The following is a 20110-nucleotide window of genomic DNA, read 5'->3' as shown; positions in this document are numbered from 1 at the left end:
AACATACATTACTAATGATTTGTCCTTCTTTATTTTAAATTAAAAAATGTTATATTCATTTATATATTATATTATTATTGTAAATTATTATAATATATTATATTATTATAAAATGTGTAGAAGGATACAGACTTATTGAAGAGGTCACACTTTATATTTAATCATGAGATATCAGGCCTCTTAAAAAATATAATCTTGAGTTCCCTTTTTCATTAGAAGTGAAGTTTCTGTCTAGAGTGTGGTTATGATGAACATTGAAAAAAAGTTGTGAACATGTACTGATATAGCCTTTGGATGAAATATTGTATTTTTCATTTATATACCAAGGGCAGTTTTGGTAGGATTCAGAAGTAAAAAAACCTCTGAAAGATGTATAGGCATGTGTGCCATACTAAAATTCGGTTGACCACTAAAACGATTTGTTAATTAAGTAGATAGATTACTATTAAATGCAATACTTGACTGTGAAGTTTAAGTCTAAGGAGGGACGGTTTTTTTTCCCTCATTTTGTGTGTGAGTTGAAGGAAACTGAGTTGCCATACCCTGACTGACAGATCTTGGGCCTGTGGCAGAATAGGAGGAAATACCCTTGACAGATCAGCAAGCTGCAGCAGGGAAAGGGGCCTGACCTCAACCCCACTACTTGAAGAGAGAGAAAGAAAAAGTAGTTTCTGTTCCTATCAGTGGAGTGTCTACAGTTGTCTCCAAATGCCTCTGTGATGAGTCCTGTCAACACAATGATGCTTTATTTATCAAAGTAAACATTCTCTAACATTCTTTAAATGGTTATAGGGTGGATATAGAATGTTATACATACGTCATACGTAAAAAACATAATAAAAAGAGCTTCAAAATCTTTAGTGGCTTTCTACGGTCTGATAAACAACATAAACATTATGTACAGAACTCACTCAAGGTGAACAAATGAGTTACATTGACTTCTCAAGTGCTACACTGAATAATACTGGTGCTTTTGTCCATTTGATGTATGTCCATTCCAACAACCTCCCAATAAAATGATGGAAAAAGAGTTCAATGCATGGTCCAGATCCCCACAGACCCAGCGTGCTACATCCGTAGCTTATATTGTAGGTTCCACTTCCTCTTGAGTAATCCAAGGCCAACATGTCCAGAGATATGAATCCTAGAGTCACAGCTCCTAAGAGTGTCCTTTCACAGTCTGTTCTCTATAGCCATGTGGTCTTGGTGGAGTGTCTCTTTGACTGATGGAACCTGGCCACAGGGGAGTGACAGTAACGCAAAGCCCTACTGTGATGAGCCTCCCTTGGGCTGTGAACCCTTCTTGGGTCTGGGGGGGCTGGTAGTCAGGCCTCTTCGGCTGTAGCATCTATTCCAGCATAAGTGAAGTTCTCAAAGAGAGCCATGTTGACATAGGCCTGGATGAAAGACAAGAGTTAGAGGTTGGTTGATGGCTACATGCAGATACAACTGGACCTGAATTAGTGCTCATATTTGTGCTATTGACATGAAATATCAACCACTGTTTAAAAGTTTGTGGTCAGAATTTGTTTTTTGTTTTTTTAATTGATAAATGGCGTTAGTATGCATTTATAATGTTACAACAGATTTGCTGTTATTTTGCACTTTCTATCCATCAAAATATCCTGAAAAACGTTTCAACATTGATGATAATAAAGTGTTTCTTAAGGAAACCAAATCAGCATATTAGAATGATTTCTGAAGGTTCATGTGACACTAGCTATGCTTCCATCCACATATTTGTATGCATTTTGGGATATCGTTTTTTTTTTTTTAATCCAATAAATCCCTCAATGTGCAACAAAAAACTCACATGACTTTGCCTCAACAGTGGATGTGATTGGATTAACCAGCGGATAATTTTCATTGCACAGTATCTCAAATGTTGTTTTGATCATTTTGAAATGCCTGAGCCAAAATCTGTCATCAAACTGATTTGGCATAATGACCTCCCAGAAGTGTCTCACATGATTGTTTTCCCAAACACCAGGCATCCGAACGCAAGATAACATGACAGTGTTTACAAATTACAAATGCAAGCATCAGCCCGTTTTTCCTTACCTTCCTAGCCTCTTGCATCCGATTGAGCTGGACAGATATTTGTGAAAATGGTGGTCGCTCATAGGGTCTATCTCGCCAGCACTGCCTCATAAGTTCATACCTGTATGGATAATTATTATACAGGGGATTATAATTAAAATTATTAATACAACTACAGTTGATCAATATGGAAAGTGGCTACTAGAATACATGAACGTCTGTGCTTACACTTCATCATCACAGTTCCTGGGCTGCTCCATTCTGTAGCCCTGAGGAAGCTTCTCATAGAGCTCAGCACAGGTCATCCCACAGTATGGAGTCCCACCTTGAGGAGAACAGATTCATAGCCTTCATCATGCTGAAACATCTTTATAATGCATTGAGGCAGTAGACAATTCATTAAAATGAAATGAGCGAACTTACCTAAACTTACAATTTCCCACAGAAGAACTCCAAAAGACCACCTGGAAGCCCAAGACAGATATTTAAATTAAAGGATAATAAAGATTAAAGAAGAAGCTACAATATTATTAAAATGATAGCTGGTGACATGACGTCTTAAAAGAAATGGTGCTCATGGTGAGAGACTCGATGCAATGGCTAACATCTATTTAGCACATTTACATACCAATGATTTAAAAATAGCTCGGAAAAACACAAGGACAAATTCTACACTACTGTTCAAAAGCTTGGGGTTTGTACGATTTTGAATGAATGTTTTTGAAAGATGTCTCATGCTCATCAAAGCTGCATTTATTTGATCAAATTGCATTAAAAACAATAATATTGTAAAATATTATTACAATTTAAAGTTTTCCATTTTCAATATGTATTTTAAAACAATTTATTTAAATGTATATGTCAGTGTTATGTTTAGTTTTATTGTTTTTATTCATGTGCTTTGGTTTCCTGTATATCCTTTCAGTGTTGGATTCTCATCACCCTTGTTAGTTTACTTGGTTTCTCATTAGTTAATAATTACATTCACCTGTCATCTAATTAGTTCCCTTGTTTTCTCTGTGTATAAGTACCTCCTGTTTTGCTCTGTTCTTTGTCTGTGTTTTGTTAACATTACGTGTGGCAAGTGTTTATGTTTCGCCTGAAATTCTCCTACATATTTCTGTTGTTGGATTAAAAAGATGATTTAGAATGAATTCTGGTATTCTTCGTGTTGGTTTGCTACCACACGTGACAGTATATTTATAAAGATAATGACAAAGCTGAATTTTCAGCAGAGAAAGGAAGCCCATTCATTCCTCTACTGTCAATTACAGTATGTTAAAGCTAACGCTTGGTTCCCAAACTTTTTTTACAGTGAGTCATTTAACATCCTTCTGATTACCCCCTCTCTTCCACTTAGACTGAAGTCACACCTTTTCCATTTAGGGACAATATTTACCTGGCATGAATACAATTACAATGGCATAAATAGTGTTATGAGATAATGTTTTAAATGAAAAAGTTCAACAGAGAAATATGAAATAATGGTGAAAACGATCGTGATACTTTTAAATATCAAACTAAAACCGCCAGTAGGTGGAGGTAAGCCACAGTATTAATGAGTGAGTCATTCATTCATTCATTCAGTATCGAAGCAAGTGGCTGTATTTATGCCTGCGTCCGAAAACGTATTCAGCTGACTTGTGGCATCGCTGCCTTATCATGCAATGACTTTGTAGGCAGCGTTAGCGGGCGAATATACCTCACAAAACTGATTTCGGACAGACTTCTGAGGTAGCGTAACGGTTTAATGATCTACAGCAAAATAGAGCGAGCTTCGATGATAACTAAAACATTTATTTACTACAATAGTAATTGCTCGCTAGAAATTACATGAGAAGTGAAAAACGGTGAAAAACATACATTTACACACAAAGTGACCATCAACCGCAACAGCAACTTTCAGACGCAATCTTTATTTTTTTTAGCTCAACTGTCTCAGAATGGAAAGCATAATGGAAAGCATTCAAAAATCCATCAGATGAAGGTATCTCTGAAGACAGGAAGTGAAGCTAACATTGGATTCAGACATGCCTTGATGCCTTCCTACCTTGGAATGGAATTTTAAGGTGGGGTAGAAACGGAAAAACTCAGTTTTGCGTAACACAGTATGGGAACCACTGGTCTATGCAATCAAACACCAGGCTTTGTGGGAAATCAATAACAAACCGATCTACTGGAGAAAACTATGTTTGCATGTCATGTTGGTCATGTTGTTTTCGAAATGTTCAGTGGGCAATGTTCTCAAGTGGGTAAAAATAGGCCGTTTTGATAGAGGCACTGTGGTCTTGTGACGCATGCTAAAGTTGAGCTTCCTGGTTTGTTATCAGTTCCTTCCTGCTTATTTATCAGTTGCCCATTACAAATTGAGAAGGATGAAGGCATGTTAATTTGGATTGAAATATTAGCATATCACTTAAATATTTAATTTTCTTGAAGTAGAAATTAAAGGGTCAGACACTGAAATTTAAAAGTCAGATAATAAGGCATGAGATATTCATAACGATGTTTATCTCTGCAAAAACCACACAAATTATTCATTGCACTTACACATCACTCTTTGTAGTGTAGACACTGTAGTTTAGTGACTCGATGGCCATCCATCGTACAGGCAGTCTTCCCTGAGACAAAGGAGGAGCAAATTTTAACCAGTTTCATGAATCATTTTTGCATTTCAGTCAAATTATTTTAGTCCACCAGAACACTATTTAAGAGTGAACCTGACTGATAATATAAAGGGTGGATAAACAATGCACTCAAAAGGCTGAGTAAGGAAGGACCATTGAGTTTTATCATCTAATATCATCTCATGGATATAGTCCTCACCATGGTCTTTTTGACATACACCTCCTCACCACGTGAGAGGCCAAAATCTGCGATTTTTGCAACTAGGCTTTCTCCCACAAGTACATTTCTGGCAGCCAAATCTCTGTGGATGAACTGTTTACACACAAACAAGATAACCAGACACAGAATTAGGACACACTGTATAAAAAAAGAATTAAATTATATTAGCCGCATTAAATTGAAAGATACATTTTAAAATAATTTTGCCCATCCACATATGTGTTCTTAAATATACACCTCTTTTTATACCTGTTTGTCACTGAGGTAATGCATGCCAGTTGCTACATCAGCAGCAAACTGCAAGAGCTGCTGGGAGGTGAGTGTGGAGGCAGTTCCGTGCTCCTTGGCAAAGGCAGGATCGGTCTCTAGGACACGACTCTTCCTTAGGAAGTCCAAAAGGTTCCCATAAGCTGCATATTCAATGGCAATGTAAAGGTAACCTGTGGATAATAGAAGCTATCACATGTCTGCACTAGAGGGAAATATATACATATGGCATCTGAGCCCAATAATTTGTTGGTTGGTTTGTGTGTACGCATGTTGAAACACAGGCAACAAAAATGTCCCCATGGGGATAATAAAGTAATCAAATCAAATCATGCACTTCGACAAAAGTGATATGATGTCTTATTAACATTACTGTGTCAAACTCTCCTTCGAATTTCTAAATTCAATTCTGTGAGTAGTGAAAATGAAATGTGAAATCACCAATTGCATTTTGTTTTTCAATTTGAAAGGGATAATGCTGTGAAAAAGAAATCATTTAATTTCATTCTCAATTTTGTCACATATTTTGCGTACTGTTTTCTGTAATGAAATCTTTAATCTGGTTTTAATTTTCATTTTAATCATTTAATTTATTTATTTAAATTTGGCAGAAAATGCCTTCCATACATTTTATTTTCTGACCATAATTCTATGTAACACCAGTAGGTGGCGTACTCACCTCTGTTCTCACAGGCACCAATGAGATTGATTATGTTTTGATGCTGTCCCAATTTACACAGCACTTCTAGTTCACCGGCAAAGTCTCGATGGTCATTCTCTGAGGCGAACTCTGCAGGTGCACAAAACGGATCACAATCATGTAAAAACAGACCTTGGCTAACAATGCTGTGTCGGCTTGTTGCCTTACCCTTGAGCATTTTAATCGCAGCACTCATTTTTACGCCGTCTTTTTTGACCATGGCCTTGATGACCTGACCAAAGTTCCCTTCTCCAATGACATCCTCAAACTTAATGTCCTCCCACTCCAATATGGGATAGGTGAGGGGCTCAGGGGAAGGCTTTGGTCGTCGGGTCAGTGTGAGAGTCCCTGAGTTGAACTGTAGGATAGTCTCTTCTCCCTGAAATTGCATGTGTTGACATTTTAAAAAAAGAGTTTATCCTGTTTGCCCGTGCCTTCTACCCTGTTGTGTGTTTTGGATTGTCTGCCTGTGTTTATGACCTTTGCCTGTTTTTGGACTTTGATTCAATAAATACTGGATTTGGATCCTCAACCTTCGAGCAGTACAAGACAATAACTATTTTACATGAAATTTATGAATACATTACTGTTTAAAATATGATTTGAATATATTGCATGTTAAATATATGCAGGCCCATAGCTAGGGCATCAGTGGCCAATTGATGATTGCTGAGAGGTGGGGTTCTTACTGCTTAATGTTTTTATGGAAACCATGATACATTTTTCTTTTTTGTGGAAACTGTGATACATTAAATAGAAAGTTCAAAAGAACAGCATTTTTTTTTAAATAGATTTTTTTAACAATGTAAAAGTCTTAACTGTCTCTTTTGATCAATTTAATGCATTTTTGGTAAATAAAAGTACTATTTAAAAAATAATTCTTCTCATGTCATGTCTATCCCACTGTGATGAAGCATTACGTTTATGTCAACACAGATTTCAACATCTATAGGTTGTTAAAAATATTTTGCTGCCATTGTACATACACAAGCATAAGAGTAAAAATAAAGTATATACTTATAAAATAAAGTATAAAATAATAAACTGTCCACTCACCGATCCAGACTGATAGGTGAATGTCCGTCTTCGTTTAAGGACAGATTTCCGAATGCAGAAGAGAGCCAGGAGGGACAGAAGAATGGTCACACAGGTTACACCCACTGACCCAACCACAGCCCAAAGAAGCTGATGATCCTCAGTCATTGGCCGCCCAACATGTTGAGTGGTGGGAATAAAGCTGGAGAATCCTGAATGATATGAAATAATAGGTGCCTTTTTATGAGAGAGAACATTTTAGGAGAGGATTTACAGTAGGCTTTCTACCATTAATTCTTTCTGGTCTCTTACCGTCTTCACGTGTCCTGGCTTGTACGAACTTGCTCCACTCCCCTGGCGCCTTGGAGAAAGCCCTCACCCTAAACTGGTACAACGTGCTCCCATTGAGGGAGGTCACATCCTTCGTGGTTTTGTTGCCATCGTCTGTGTCCACCCAAGGGTGCAAGCTGCCCTGGCCCACTGGCTGGTACTCGATGCTGTATTTCACAATGCCACCATTTGGGTCCTCGGGGGGCTGCCAGCGAAGCCTAACTGCATTGATGGACAGGGCATCTGCATGAACGTTCCGTGGGGAAGAAGGGCCTGGAGAGAGACCATACACAATTTTGCCTTTTCAATTTAATTTCACACTATGACACACTTATGAGTTTGTTCCCTTCTACCACACCCTGTCTAGTGTCTAACATTAATGTCCTATTCTATAGTCAGTCATCTACTTGCGCCTACTTGGGGTCATGCAAGATTTCTGTTACCCTGCTTATAGATGTGAATATGGTGTGGCTTTGATGGGGGCCCAAGGCTGCCGCAGTTTACCAGCCGGACGACCACTTGGTAGTCCCTGTGGTACTCCAGATTGTAGAGCTTGATGGAAAGCACATTAAGCAAGGTGGTTTCCTCCCACAGCTTCTCTCCGTGTGGTCCGTAGAGCTGCACTAAAAAGCCAGTGGCCTTGTGGTACCTGCCAATCAGGGACCACCTGATGGTGGCATTACGGCCCTCCAATGAGTTGGAATCAATCTCCGGCCTGGCCGTGGGCTCTAGCGACACAGAATACGCAATCAGAAGCTGTGTGCCGCAGCTGAGCTACGTAAAAACTATACTGCTCTCAAAGTCAGTGCTTCAGTCAAAATAGACTGATAATCAACAGTCAATATATTGTTTATCTAAAGACCTGTTTCCAGTCCGTTTCTCCAGATTTTGACACATGTCAACATCATCCAAAACTCCAACTTCTCCCCAAAGAATCCCACTGTTCTTCTCATTATAGGGTAAGACGGGGGAAGATGCTCCTACCTTTATTTATTCTCTTGACCATAGATGTCAATTAATCTCATCTGAACACAATTATTTAATGTTTAGACAAAATAATAGCGATCAAGGACTTTATTTTATGTTAGATATTAGATGGCCGTTTGTTAACGGGGGACTTGTGGACGCAGAAATTAATTTGATGAATTTGTACAATAACTTTTCGCTTAAAAAAATAAGCCCAATATTTGTTAAAATTTGACTCGGTATTGTTATTGCTAACTAAAGCCATTGAAAATTGTTTTTGGAAATTAAAATAAATGCTGAATAGAATAAAATAAATTATAAATATTGGATGAGAAATGTTGCCTTGGCATCTAACTGAAATATGTTTACTGTTGTACAAAAACTACAGTAAAACTGAAATAAAAATGAATTAAAGCTATATAGAAATATTTAAAAAACGAATAAAAATGACAAAGCACATAACAAAATGACTAATATTTTAACTAAAAATAAAAGCTGATTACTAAAATTTTAACTAAAAATAGAAGCTGATTCAAAATATGAATAAATACTATGATAGTATATAAATATGATTACATGAGATCATTACCTCTGTGGTAAGATGTCCCCCTAAGAAGTGGCATTTTGTTGCTGATGTTTTTATTATTTTATAATTCCATTCATTACATTTATATGTATCATGTTTTGATATATATCAGATGTTTTTTTTACATGTATAGTTGGGACAGGTTTACTGGAGGTTTTTATTGTGTGCCACAGGTAGGGGGCCATCTTACTCTGATAGTGGTCCTGTACATCGCCATCCTTTACATGCTAAACTGAAACTCATCCGTAAATATGTTATTAAAGGGCGCATTTCCCCCATATTTCCCTATAACCAAGTCATTTTTAGTTCTAGTTTGATTGATTCTCACCTGGACAGTCAGTCTCCATGATTGCCACTGGACCCAAAGGACCCTCTCCTCCGTTTCCTGGACGAGTGAGTTGTACACGGACATGGTATCTGGTTGAGGGCTTCAGGTTCGGTAATGTGATTTGATCGTTGCCATACACTAAGTAAAAAAAAAATTCTTATACTGTATATCTATGACTTGTATATTGATATGATTCTACATGAGAATGAACCTAATGTAGGAATTCCTAAAAACATAATCATTTACAATTCCTCACCTATGATGGAGGACCAGGAGTCTTCTGTATCCACTGGTTTGTAAAGCAGTTTAGTTGAAATAATGGGACCGTCACCCATGTAAGTGTCCACTGGCTTTACAACCAGTTGTTTGCTACTTCTCGACAGCAGTTTAGGAGCTGTGGTTGGGTAGGGTGGCTCTAGTTCACAACAAAGTGCAAATTTAAGGGTCTTTAGCTAGAGAGAACATCACTAGAACAAACCGATTTCTAAAATGAATCTCACCTTTCACAGTTAAAGTAAACTTGAAAGAATCCTGCCCACCATTGGTGGAAACTCGACATTCCCACAAACCACTATGCTCTACAGACAGCCGTGGGATCTCAAAGTGAGCTGTGCTTTTTATGGAGTCCATGTTAGTGTGGGACGCCTGAGGAATTAGTAAAAACAGTAGACAATCAAAAAGATTAGAAAGATAGACAAGACAATACTTTCTAATTTTTCACTTTACAAACATTCTTCCTTTAAACATCATATGCAACTTTTTATTACCCGTCAGGCAAAACTTTACTTAAAGCCTTTATATATAATACATAATAAAAATATTGTAATGCATTAGTTATGCCTTTTAATATTATAATACTTATGCTACACCTTTAGAACATCTAGAGCATTAAAACACATGACAAACAACCAATTTCAGATGTAACAAGGAATCTACAAATATTATTTGTATTATTATATGTATATGTATATAATATTATTATTTTTGACTTTGGTTGCAATTATTTATTAAAAATATATAATGCATTATAATGCACATTATGAATTCCTCTTAATGCATTATACATAAAGGGTTTAAAGTAATATCTCACCCAAAAATGAAAATTTTACTCACCCTCATGTTGTTCCAAACCTGTATGAGTTTCTTTCTTCTGTTGAACACAAAGAAGATATTATAAAGAATGTTGGTAACCAGACAGTTGATTGACCCATTGACATCCATAGTATTTTTTTTCCTACTATGTAAGTAAATGTCAGCCATCAACTGTCTGGTTACCAATATTCTTTAAAATATCTTCTTTTGTGTTCAACTGAAGAAAGAAACTCATACAGGTTTGCAGCAGCTTGAGGGTCAGTAAGTAATGACAAGATCTTCATTTTTGGGTGAACTATCCCTTTAAGTAAAGAGTTACCAAACTTCCTATACTTATGACTCTTTCACCTTAAGAACGGTGCTTTCCAGCTTGCGTAGCTCGATACTCATATGGCTAGGCAGCGGATGGCCTGTTGCAGAGCATGTGATCTTGTGGCTGGAGTTCAAGTTTCCCTCCAGGTAACTGGCCATATCCAAAATCTCTGGAACACTATCTGAAAGAGGGATAAGGTTGGATAAACGGCGCCAAGAGGAACAAACTCTATAGATTTTGGAGCAGATGGAAAAGTAGTCTTGAAGACTTACCTGATTTCTCACAGTATTGCCCTCTCCAGCCTATGGGACATTGGCAGCCACTGAATCGATTGCATTTGCCTTTGTTCTCGCAGTTGCAAATTAAAAGACAGTCAGCGCCATACGTTCCTTCAAGACAGGCTATGAAAATAAGAGCATTGACAAGTCTGTAAAGTAAAGTATTGTTTACATCAATTAAACATGCATTTTATAAGAATTCAATAAGAGATGTTTAATGCCTGAGCTCTGACCTCAAGAAGTTTAAGAGTAAGCGTTTGGAAATGTTTTATGTAACTAACAGTATAGAAGCCTGTTTTTTCTGCAATTGAGACTCAGAACTGAAACATTATTTGTCATAATTGTGACTTTATATCTCGCTTTATATTATGTTATTGTAACTTCTCTTAATTGCACCTTTATTTTCACAGTTGCAGATTTATTTATCTGAATTGCGAATTTATTTCCACAATTGCAACTTTCTTTTCTTATATTATATATCACACAATCTGGTTTTATATCAGGTTAAATCTGATATAATGCTCTGTTGTGACTTTATTTCCTGTAATTGCTATTTTATATCTTACAGTGTGACTTTATTTGTTATTTTAAACTTTATCTCACTTACTTTTTTACTCTGAGGTGGAAACTACACCACAAAGACTAGAACAAATGCACAGACCAGTAAGAAATATTTATCTTGGTCAGTTTGATGGAAGCTGAATTTTTACTGGCAGACTCCAGCAGCACCTGTTTAAACTTTAATGCACAACTGAATCCTTTCTGCAAAGCATAGATGATACATGGAGGGAACAGTTATTATATAAAGGCATCTCATGTTAAACTCACGTTTACGACAGCGGTCTCCATGCCAGCCGCTAGCACAAGAACAGCCGTAAGGATCAGTGAGACAGAAACTCAAGCCCTGGCATCCATTCACTGACGGACAGGATTCCTGGCAGTTCCGACCAAACATTCCTTCACGACAGGCTGCAAGCCCAAAATCACAAAAATGGATTTGCATGTTTAAGTTCTTAAATAGACAGTCTGTGCAGATGAATGATCAGTTTCATAAAAATGGTTTTCATTTACCTGTCTCACAGCGCATTCCCATAAACCCTGGAGGGCAAACACAATCTCCATCTTTGTCATGGCACACGCCTCCATTCAAGCATTCGGGACAGTCCTTGTCACAGTCGGAGCCCCATTTGTTCTTTGGGCATTCTGAAAAATACATAGGTAAGAAAATCAAGCAATAAGATAGATATAAAATCCAAAGTCTTGAATACATCTAAATCGGTAATATGATACTGATTAGGATACCTCGAACGATGAGGCGCATCCAGGCACTATATAGAGCGCTGTCCCCAACATAGCTGGCACTGTAAATCCCTGCGTTGGTTTCATCAACTTTCTCCAGAACCAGAACTGCTGTGCGGTTCTGAACATCAGCAACAGGAGTCATGTAATAGTAGTTACCTAAAATAAATCAGAATATACTTGCATGTAAATTGCTCATCCATTTCTGATATGCAATATATATATATATATAACTGTGACTTTATATCACAAATATATGTGAGTGATAAATATATATATTTAGTGTGTGTGTGTTTGTGTGTAAAACATTTAAAACATATTCTCATCAATTGCTGTACCAATATGCATAAAATGTTTGGAAATGTGTCTTGTGAAATCTTAAAGAATAAGATAAAAGCTTTACTGACCATTGAATTTCCAAGAAATGTCTCGTCTTTCTGCCCGAATGACATCCATGATTAGAAGAACTGTGTCTCCTTTACTGGCCGTCAGAGTGACCCTTGCAGGTCTAAAGTAACCTAATAAGACATAATAATAATAATAGTAATCATATTTTTAAATCTTTTTTTGCCAAACTGTTTAGGTTTTAAAGGGATAGTTCATTAAAAAATGTCATTAACCCACATTATGATGTTTTATTAACAAAGTTCTGGAGGAGCACGTTCAGATAATCAACCAACTCTAGTACTCTGGGTTCGGGCCAAATTCCTCAGAGCTCAGAGCCCTCCCCTTGGACAGCACGCCACATACGCATAACCTTGATAATCTGATTATTTTACTCTGATAATCTTATTATATGAATGTGTGAACTCCTGAGAAACGTTTACTTTACCTTTATTTACATTACAACATTACATTTACTCACCATTGTGTTGTTCCAAACCTGTATGACTTACTATTTTCTGCAGAACACAAAAAAGCATTTAAAAAAAAAAGTCATACAGTCAGTCAGTGGGTCCAGTGTTGTTTTGGATCCCATTGACTCTCATTGTAAATAAATAAAAACAGCTGAAACATTCTTTAATATATATTCTTTTGTGTATTCTTTTGACAGAATTTTTAGTTTTTGGGTGAACTATCCCTTTAAGTTAAATATGTTTTACTCTGGTCACCATACCTTTGCTGTAGTTGTTGATAAGTGTAACATTGGCAGGTTGGTCAGAGCCTCTTTTTGATTGACAGTTAAAAATCCCACTATGGTCAAAGCCTGTAAATCCAGTAGCCACCACTTCTTTAGTCTGTGGCTTCTCCACAATAAATTTAGGAGTATCTGCACGTAGGACAATGCTGTTGTCCTTTTTGATGCTCAGTTGAATGCCGTCGGTGTCACGCTCTCCAGAGATGCAGGAGAGGCGGAAATGATGAGCAGATGTGGTCCCACTAGAGATCATGGTGAGATCCATAACTGCATCTGGTAGAGGACACATTTCATACAGATTAATACAATTAGAAAACAATTGCTAATGAGATAAAATGAACATCATTAGAAAGTTAATATTCTCATCACTTAATTATGAAAATTATACTTATTCAGTACAGTTTCTTTCCATTAGGAAAATATCAGCAACAATGGAGCCACTATATAGTGCATCCACATTCCTGCATTTCCCCCTGGCTTTCTGCCACTCTGTGCCCTTCTCAACACAAGAACAATATCAGGAAACAAAGAAGATCCAAAGCAACCATTCCACCACGAATAGACGAAATAATGAAAACATGTACAGAAGCCCGGGGCTAGTTATCACACTATTTACTCAGTGAATATTTCTCAGGGCAGGTTTATTTTTGAAAGGCAATTTCTATATCAGCACATGCCTAAAATTCTAGGCAACAAAAAATAAATAAATAAATAAATAAATAATAAATAATAATAATAATAATAATATATGTATATATATATATATATATATATATATATATATATATATATATATATATATATATATATATATATATTTCCACTGTTATTGGCCTATTTAGGCTGTTTCTACAATGTCTACATGCTTTTATGTAACTAAAACAGTAAACCAAATATGAACCGCAAAATTAAGCATACACAGGTACCATACAAAAATATCAATAATAATTATATTATCATATACATTTATTACATTTAAAATGTGACAACAATAAAAAAGTGTCAACTTTCCCTGACATTTCTAAATAAATAAAAATACCTTCTTCTTAATAGCTACGTTGATAAAATAGTTAAAACTTTCAGTTAAATCTAATTTTTAATTAGATAATTAATAATTAATACTAGTTGAACCGTCCCATATGCCAGTGTAGTTTTATTGTGTGTGTGTGTGTGTGTGTGTGTGTGTGTGTTGTATTGTGTATTGTGAGCTTAGAATTGACCAAAATATTTTTGTGTTTTATAGTATGTTGTACGGAGCCCCTAAAGGGACCTTTGCAAAAATAAAAATATGCAGACTTTCGCCTGATAAACTTATCTCATGCGCACAAGAAACTTATTTTTGGCAAAGGTCCCTTTAGGGGCTCCGTAGTATTGTCAGAGTAGAATTGAAAAATATATATATATTCTAATATAGGCCATAAAGGTTTTTTGATCTGGATATTTGAAACCATAATTGAATTTATATCTGAACACAAAACCTTACAGCTAGACAGCTTCTGTGAGATTGCATTTATGACAACCAATCAATCAATCAATCAATCAATCAATCAATCAATCAATCAATCATTATTTTGAAATCAGCAAGTCACATTAACAGATTTTTTTAGAAATAACTATACTGCTAACGCTTATATTCCTTCAGCTAGATAAACTACACACACCTACATCGTTATGCAAAACAGGACTAGCCTATAGCAAGGAACTTTTTCGATGACCATTTTCCACCATTTTATTATTGTCATTTTTTTTTTTTTTTATCAAACTAATCAAGATTTCCAATGATGACCAAATTACTAAAGATACAAGTATTAGGCCTATCTGGTAACTTGGATTTAGTGACCATTTCGTCATCATATCGTTAAATTAATTAATAAGAAAAAGATCTGATATTAAATTATATGGTTTTACAAAAGTGATCTACATTAGGCCTATATGGTATTTTAAAGGGAAACTATTTTATTATAGTCATTTGTGGTAATTATTAGGATAACTTTGTAACTATTTAATTTTAAGTGAACGCAAAATAAGAAACAGGGCAGAGAGGAAACTTGCAGCTACAGTAGGCTACTCACCAGAGATGTCGACGAGGCACAAGAGGCAGATTAAATGCAGCATGACTGGTGTATTGTGTTCTCTCAGATAATCCGTCAAAAATTATCCAAATACAGGATCTGTCATTTCAATGGAATCTTCGAGCTCGACAGGGGTATCCACGCGTTATTGCGCATTTCTACGATCACTGTGAATGTACGTGCATTGATTTACTCTACGTCTGGAAATCTGTGCTGTTCACATGCTGAAAACTTCATTCTTCTGGCTACTCCACAGTCATACTTTGGGTGGGAAAGGAAGGAAGAGGCGTTGAGGATGAGAGCGAGAGCGAGAGAGAGAGAGAGAGAGAGAGAGAGAGAGAGAGAGAGAGAGAGAGAGAGAGAGAGAGAGAGAGAGAGATTGTCAAGGTACTGTAAGTATTTTCACAGAATTCCACTTTCACAATATTCGATGTGTCTATTGATGTAAAGTCAGTGCATCATGACCAGGGTTATTCTTTAATTATATCCCTGCAAAACATTTACATTGGTCCTAAATTATGTTATTAAGCATAAAAATGCCATTCAAAAACCCTTTCAACTGAAAAGTAAAATGACAGAAAAAGTAAACAAAAATGTCCTGTAAAATTTTTAAAAATGACAATGAATAACAAAATGCAAAATTGTTAAGACAACATAGGCCAAATAGGAAAATTGAAAATGCATATGAAACAGAAGCACCATTGTTTTATTTTATTTTATAGCATATATCATTTTTTATATTTTTCGATCTATTAGCCTACTTGTTGCTAATAGTAGGCCTAGCCTACCAGATTTCTACCAGATACCAGATTTTGCCGGGGCTTCAGCCCCGAATGTTTTGAGTGTGGCCACGAATGTATTTTGAAAAGTTGACTGACAAATATGAAACCGGAAAATAGCCTATGTAAACCCCCGAAATCATAAGTTGCCTTATTTCATTGTGCTTTGGCTTTGTTGCTGTCTCTGACTGGTGATTGTTGAAATCTCTCACACAGAGACGCACCACATGAGTGATTTTAGCCTATCCTAGAATATCTCCAGGATTTGCGCGCAACAGCAAATCTCACAGCAATTAAAAAATAAAAAATAAAATAACGCAGTTAGCACCGCTGCACAGTCCTCTGTCAGATGAGATGTTTTCGGGCGTTTCAAGGTTTTAAAAACATCAGGGGCTGAGCCCGAAACGTCAGGTTCTGGGGTTATAAGATAACATGATCAGGTCAGCCCTGGCACTGTAGCCACACCAGCCCATGAAGTTGGTTTCAGCAACTTTTTTCTTTCTTGAGTTAATCAATGTTTTTGGCACTAATCAAAGAAGAAAACCAACTTATTCTAACTTCTAACTTTTAAAAATATTTTTTTTTTTGCTGAAACCAATCTTTAATGATAATATATAAATTGCTCATTTGCCTCTGGACACAAAAAGATTGCACTGGTGTTTGATTGAAATGTAACAGCTATGCAAAATAATCCTTGCAGGATTTCTCATTTAAGGCCATTCCTGTTTGGAATATGTGATTGTGTATTGTCAACAACAAGCAGAAACATTCTGCATTTCCATTTTGTACTGTGGATCATTCATAACAACATTTATCCTCATTCTCATGGTTGCGAATCTGTTATCTGCTTGACAAATAATTTATGCTACTGCCCACTGACATGCTTTTAAAGTTATTGTTATACAATTTTTTTTGGCCTTCAAACACCTTAAAATGCACATATGTAGGTCAGAGAAATCCAAATTTTAGAACCCCCTAATACCTCACATTTCAATGCGCGTGTCTGTGTGGTTGTCATGATTCCTGTCCTGTGTTTCCCTTGTCTTGTGTGGACTTTTGTTATTTCCTGTCCTGTGCCATGTTTTGTAGTCCTTTGTAGTTTTTCTTGTTTATGTTAATGGTTTAAGTCAACGCTCTGAGCGCACGCTCCCTGTTGTTTGTATTTGCTATATTTGAGAATTAAAACCTTTGTTTCTTCATCTTCGTGTTCACCTCCTACATCATCCATCCAAAGCCTGACAGATTGACCGACCAAACGATGAATCCAGCAGCTTTAAATTGTAATCTCCAGCCAAGTAGGCGTCTACGCCTGATTCTTATCCCCAGGATGCCTGCAAAGCCTGAGTCTCTTTGCGTCATGCCTGCAAAGCCTGAGTCTCTTTGCGTCATGCCTGCAAAGTTTGAGGCTCTTCGTGTCATGCCTGCAAAGCCTGAGTCTCTTCGCGTCATGCCTGCAAAGCCTGAGTCTCTTCGCGTCATGCCTGCAAAGCCTGAGTCTCTTCGCGTCACGTCTGCAGAGATTGTTCCCGTCACGCCTGCCGATCCAGAGATTGTTCGCGTCACTTCTGGCGATCCAGAGACGGTTCACGTCACGTCTGCCGATCCAGAGACTGTTCACGTCACGTCTGCCGATCCAGAGACTGTTCACGTCACGTCTGCCGATCCAGAGACTGTTCACGTCACGTCTGCCGATCCAGAGACTGTTCACGTCACGTCTGCCGATCCAGAGACGGTTCACGTCACGTCTGCCGATCCAGAGACTGTTCACGTCACGCCCGCCGAGCCAGTGTCTCCGGACAAGATGGCCTCTTTGCCGCTGGTCCTGCCCAGCTCAAAGCCCTCTTCGCCGCTGGTCCTGCCCAGCTCAAAGCCCTCTTCGCCGCTGGTCCTGCCCAGCTCAAAGCCCTCTTCGCCGCTGGTCCTGCCCAGCTCAAAGCCCTCTTCGCCGCTGGTCCTGCCCAGCTCAAACCCCTTTTCCTCGCTGGTCCCGTCCAGCCCAGAGCCGCCTTCGCTGCTGGTCCCGTCCAGCCCAGAGTCTCCTTCGCTGCTGGTCCCGTCCAGCCCAGAGTCTCCTTCGCCGCTGGTCCCGTCCAGCCCAGAGCTTCCTTCGCCGCTGGTCCTGTCCAGCACAGAGACTTTTCCGCCGCTGGTTCTGCCCAGTCCTGAGCCTGTCTCCATCCCAGAACCTCAGCCCTCACCAGAGATGGCCGCCGGCATACCAGAACCTCAGCCCTCACCAGAGATGGCCGCCGACGTGCTTGTTCTTGAGCCGGTGTCTGTTCCTGAGCCGGCGCCTGCTCCAGCCTATGTCTCCGTAGCTGTCCCCAAGAAAATCTTGGGGGGGGGGCAGTAGGTCCCGCGATTGGACCATGGAGGCCGCGCCGCCATGGTCGCCTCTTCAGCCAGCTCCGCCCTGGCCGCCTGAAGGGTCGTCTTCGCCCGAAGGGTCGCCTGCACTGCCTGCTCCGCCCTGGTCGCCTGCAATGCCTGCTCCGCCCTGGCTGCCTGCACTGCCTGCTCCGCCCTGGCCTCCCGTACCACAGTAGTCTCCAGGCCCTCTTCCGCTCCACGGGCCTGGCCCTCCATCCCGCCCCCGGGTCCGCCTCTGCCTCCGCTCCACCACCCTCCTGAACTATTTCCTGAGGAGCGTCTGGAATCCGCTCCTTAAGTGGGGGGCTATGTCATGATTCCTGTCCTGTGTTTCCCTTGTCTTGTGTGGACTTTTGTTATTTTCTGTCCTGTGCCATGTTTTGTAGTCCTTTGTAGTTTTTCTTGTTTATGTTAATGGTTTAAGTCAATGCTCTGAGCGCACGCTCCCTGTTGTTTGTATTTGCTATATTTGAGAATTAAAACCTTTGTTTCTTCATCTTCGTGTTCGCCTCCTACATCATCCATCCAAAGCCTGACAGTGGTAATGTGGGCTGGTGTGGCTACAGTGCCAGGGCTTAATTTTTGAACCAGTCTGCCCCCTGCATATAGGCCTACAATATTATTCTCTGTATCGAATCATGTTATCTTATAACCCCAGCCCCTGACGTTTCATCAAACCTACTGTAGAAACGCCCCTGTATAGTACCATTACTAAACTAAAAGTGCATTTATTGTTGTTGTTGTTATTGAAAGGTACAATTACCCACCATGGCACAGTGTCAAGAGTTTTAAATGCACATAGATATATTTTTATACAAATTGGTTAAGAAGGAAAGTGCACCCAAAGTACCGTTACATGTCAGCATGCTCAGAGGTTAAATGCGGACTGATTTAGAGGAGTCAGGTGATCTTACATAAAGTGACTGATAGATTTTTCTTGCAGGAACAACATTCATATGCTTTTGAATCTTAGATTAATAAAACTATATTCTCAGAAGGCGAAACACTGCTACTTGGGCGGAGTGATCAACTCTGAGCGAAACCTCTGCTCCTCACCACAGGGCTTCTCAGGTGCTGCGAGCAAATCACTCCGCCCAAGTAGCAGTGCTTAGCCTTCTGAGAATATAGTTCCCAGTTTGAATACTGTTAGAAGATAGCTGTGTCTCGTGTGACCTTGCTATTTGTACACGCTGTGACTATACAAATCACAACATGTAAATAGGAAAATGTTGGCATTATTTTGTCACTTATTGGGAGCAGTATGCTAGATGGAGCCGTTTACCTCCAGTCTTTGTGCTAAGCTAGGCTAGCGGTGGGTACGTCAGACAGAGTTACGGCACGCACGGAGATGAAAAGGGTATGTATGGACTTATCTAACTCTGGGGGATACGGTGAATAAGCTAAAGTCCCAAAAAGACGGCGTGTTCCTTTAAATGTTCAATCCAAACCCTTTGGTCGAAAACTTGTGACTTTGAGTGTGGAGTGTATAAATAACAAATAGGGGAAATTAAACTAGACAGATGTCTAGGTTTGAAAACTTTTGATTAACAATGAAGTGATCAAGAAAACAGAGTTTGCTTCTATACCTAGTAACAGAAGGGTTTGCTTATGAAGAACCAATCAAATTGTAGGGAAATTATGTAATGTATCGTGTCTTTTTCGCCATTCTC

General features: G+C 38.5%; 1 protein-coding gene across 2 annotated transcripts; it reads right to left on the bottom strand.

Annotated features, from left to right (window-relative positions):
* Nucleotides 1–724: 724 nt before the first annotated feature.
* On the bottom strand, nucleotides 725–15551 carry tie1 (tyrosine kinase with immunoglobulin-like and EGF-like domains 1). 2 transcript variants are annotated; one of them, XM_084129350.1, is made up of 23 exons: nucleotides 15292–15551; nucleotides 13199–13492; nucleotides 12489–12599; nucleotides 12085–12240; nucleotides 11854–11985; nucleotides 11611–11751; nucleotides 10777–10905; nucleotides 10540–10685; nucleotides 9600–9744; nucleotides 9356–9514; nucleotides 9100–9237; nucleotides 7663–7947; nucleotides 7202–7492; nucleotides 6911–7101; nucleotides 6023–6233; nucleotides 5834–5944; nucleotides 5137–5327; nucleotides 4867–4980; nucleotides 4591–4661; nucleotides 2464–2504; nucleotides 2269–2365; nucleotides 2062–2161; nucleotides 725–1397 (listed from the first exon to the last, which is right to left on the bottom strand). In XM_084129350.1, exons 1-23 carry the CDS (start codon nucleotides 15332–15334, stop codon nucleotides 1326–1328), a joined length of 3369 nt encoding a protein of 1122 aa, XP_083985476.1. In that variant the 5' UTR covers nucleotides 15335–15551; the 3' UTR covers nucleotides 725–1325. The 2 variants fall into 2 exon arrangements, with proteins under 2 accessions (XP_083985476.1, XP_083985477.1); XM_084129351.1 differs by lacking the exon at nucleotides 7663–7947 and having other exon boundaries at nucleotides 15292–15534.
* Nucleotides 15552–20110: the final 4559 nt, after the last annotated feature.

This window comes from Abramis brama (genome assembly GCF_963993115.1).
Source record: "Abramis brama genome assembly, chromosome: 11".
NCBI classification, from domain to species: domain Eukaryota; kingdom Metazoa; phylum Chordata; class Actinopteri; order Cypriniformes; family Leuciscidae; genus Abramis; species Abramis brama.
This window is presented reverse-complemented; position numbering and strand designations above follow the sequence as displayed.

Bases quoted from the DNA above. Each gene is read 5' to 3' on its own strand.
- tie1 (XM_084129350.1), bottom strand. From the start codon at position 15,334: ATGCTGCATTTAATCTGCCTCTTGTGCCTCGTCGACATCTCTG. The intron at 10,686-10,776 runs GTAAGTCTTCAA...TCCCTCTTTCAG, and splicing joins GCAATACTGTGAGAAATCAG to ATAGTGTTCCAGAGATTTTG. The intron at 7,948-9,099 runs GTGAGAATCAAT...CTGTGTCGCTAG, and splicing joins CATGGAGACTGACTGTCCAG to AGCCCACGGCCAGGCCGGAG.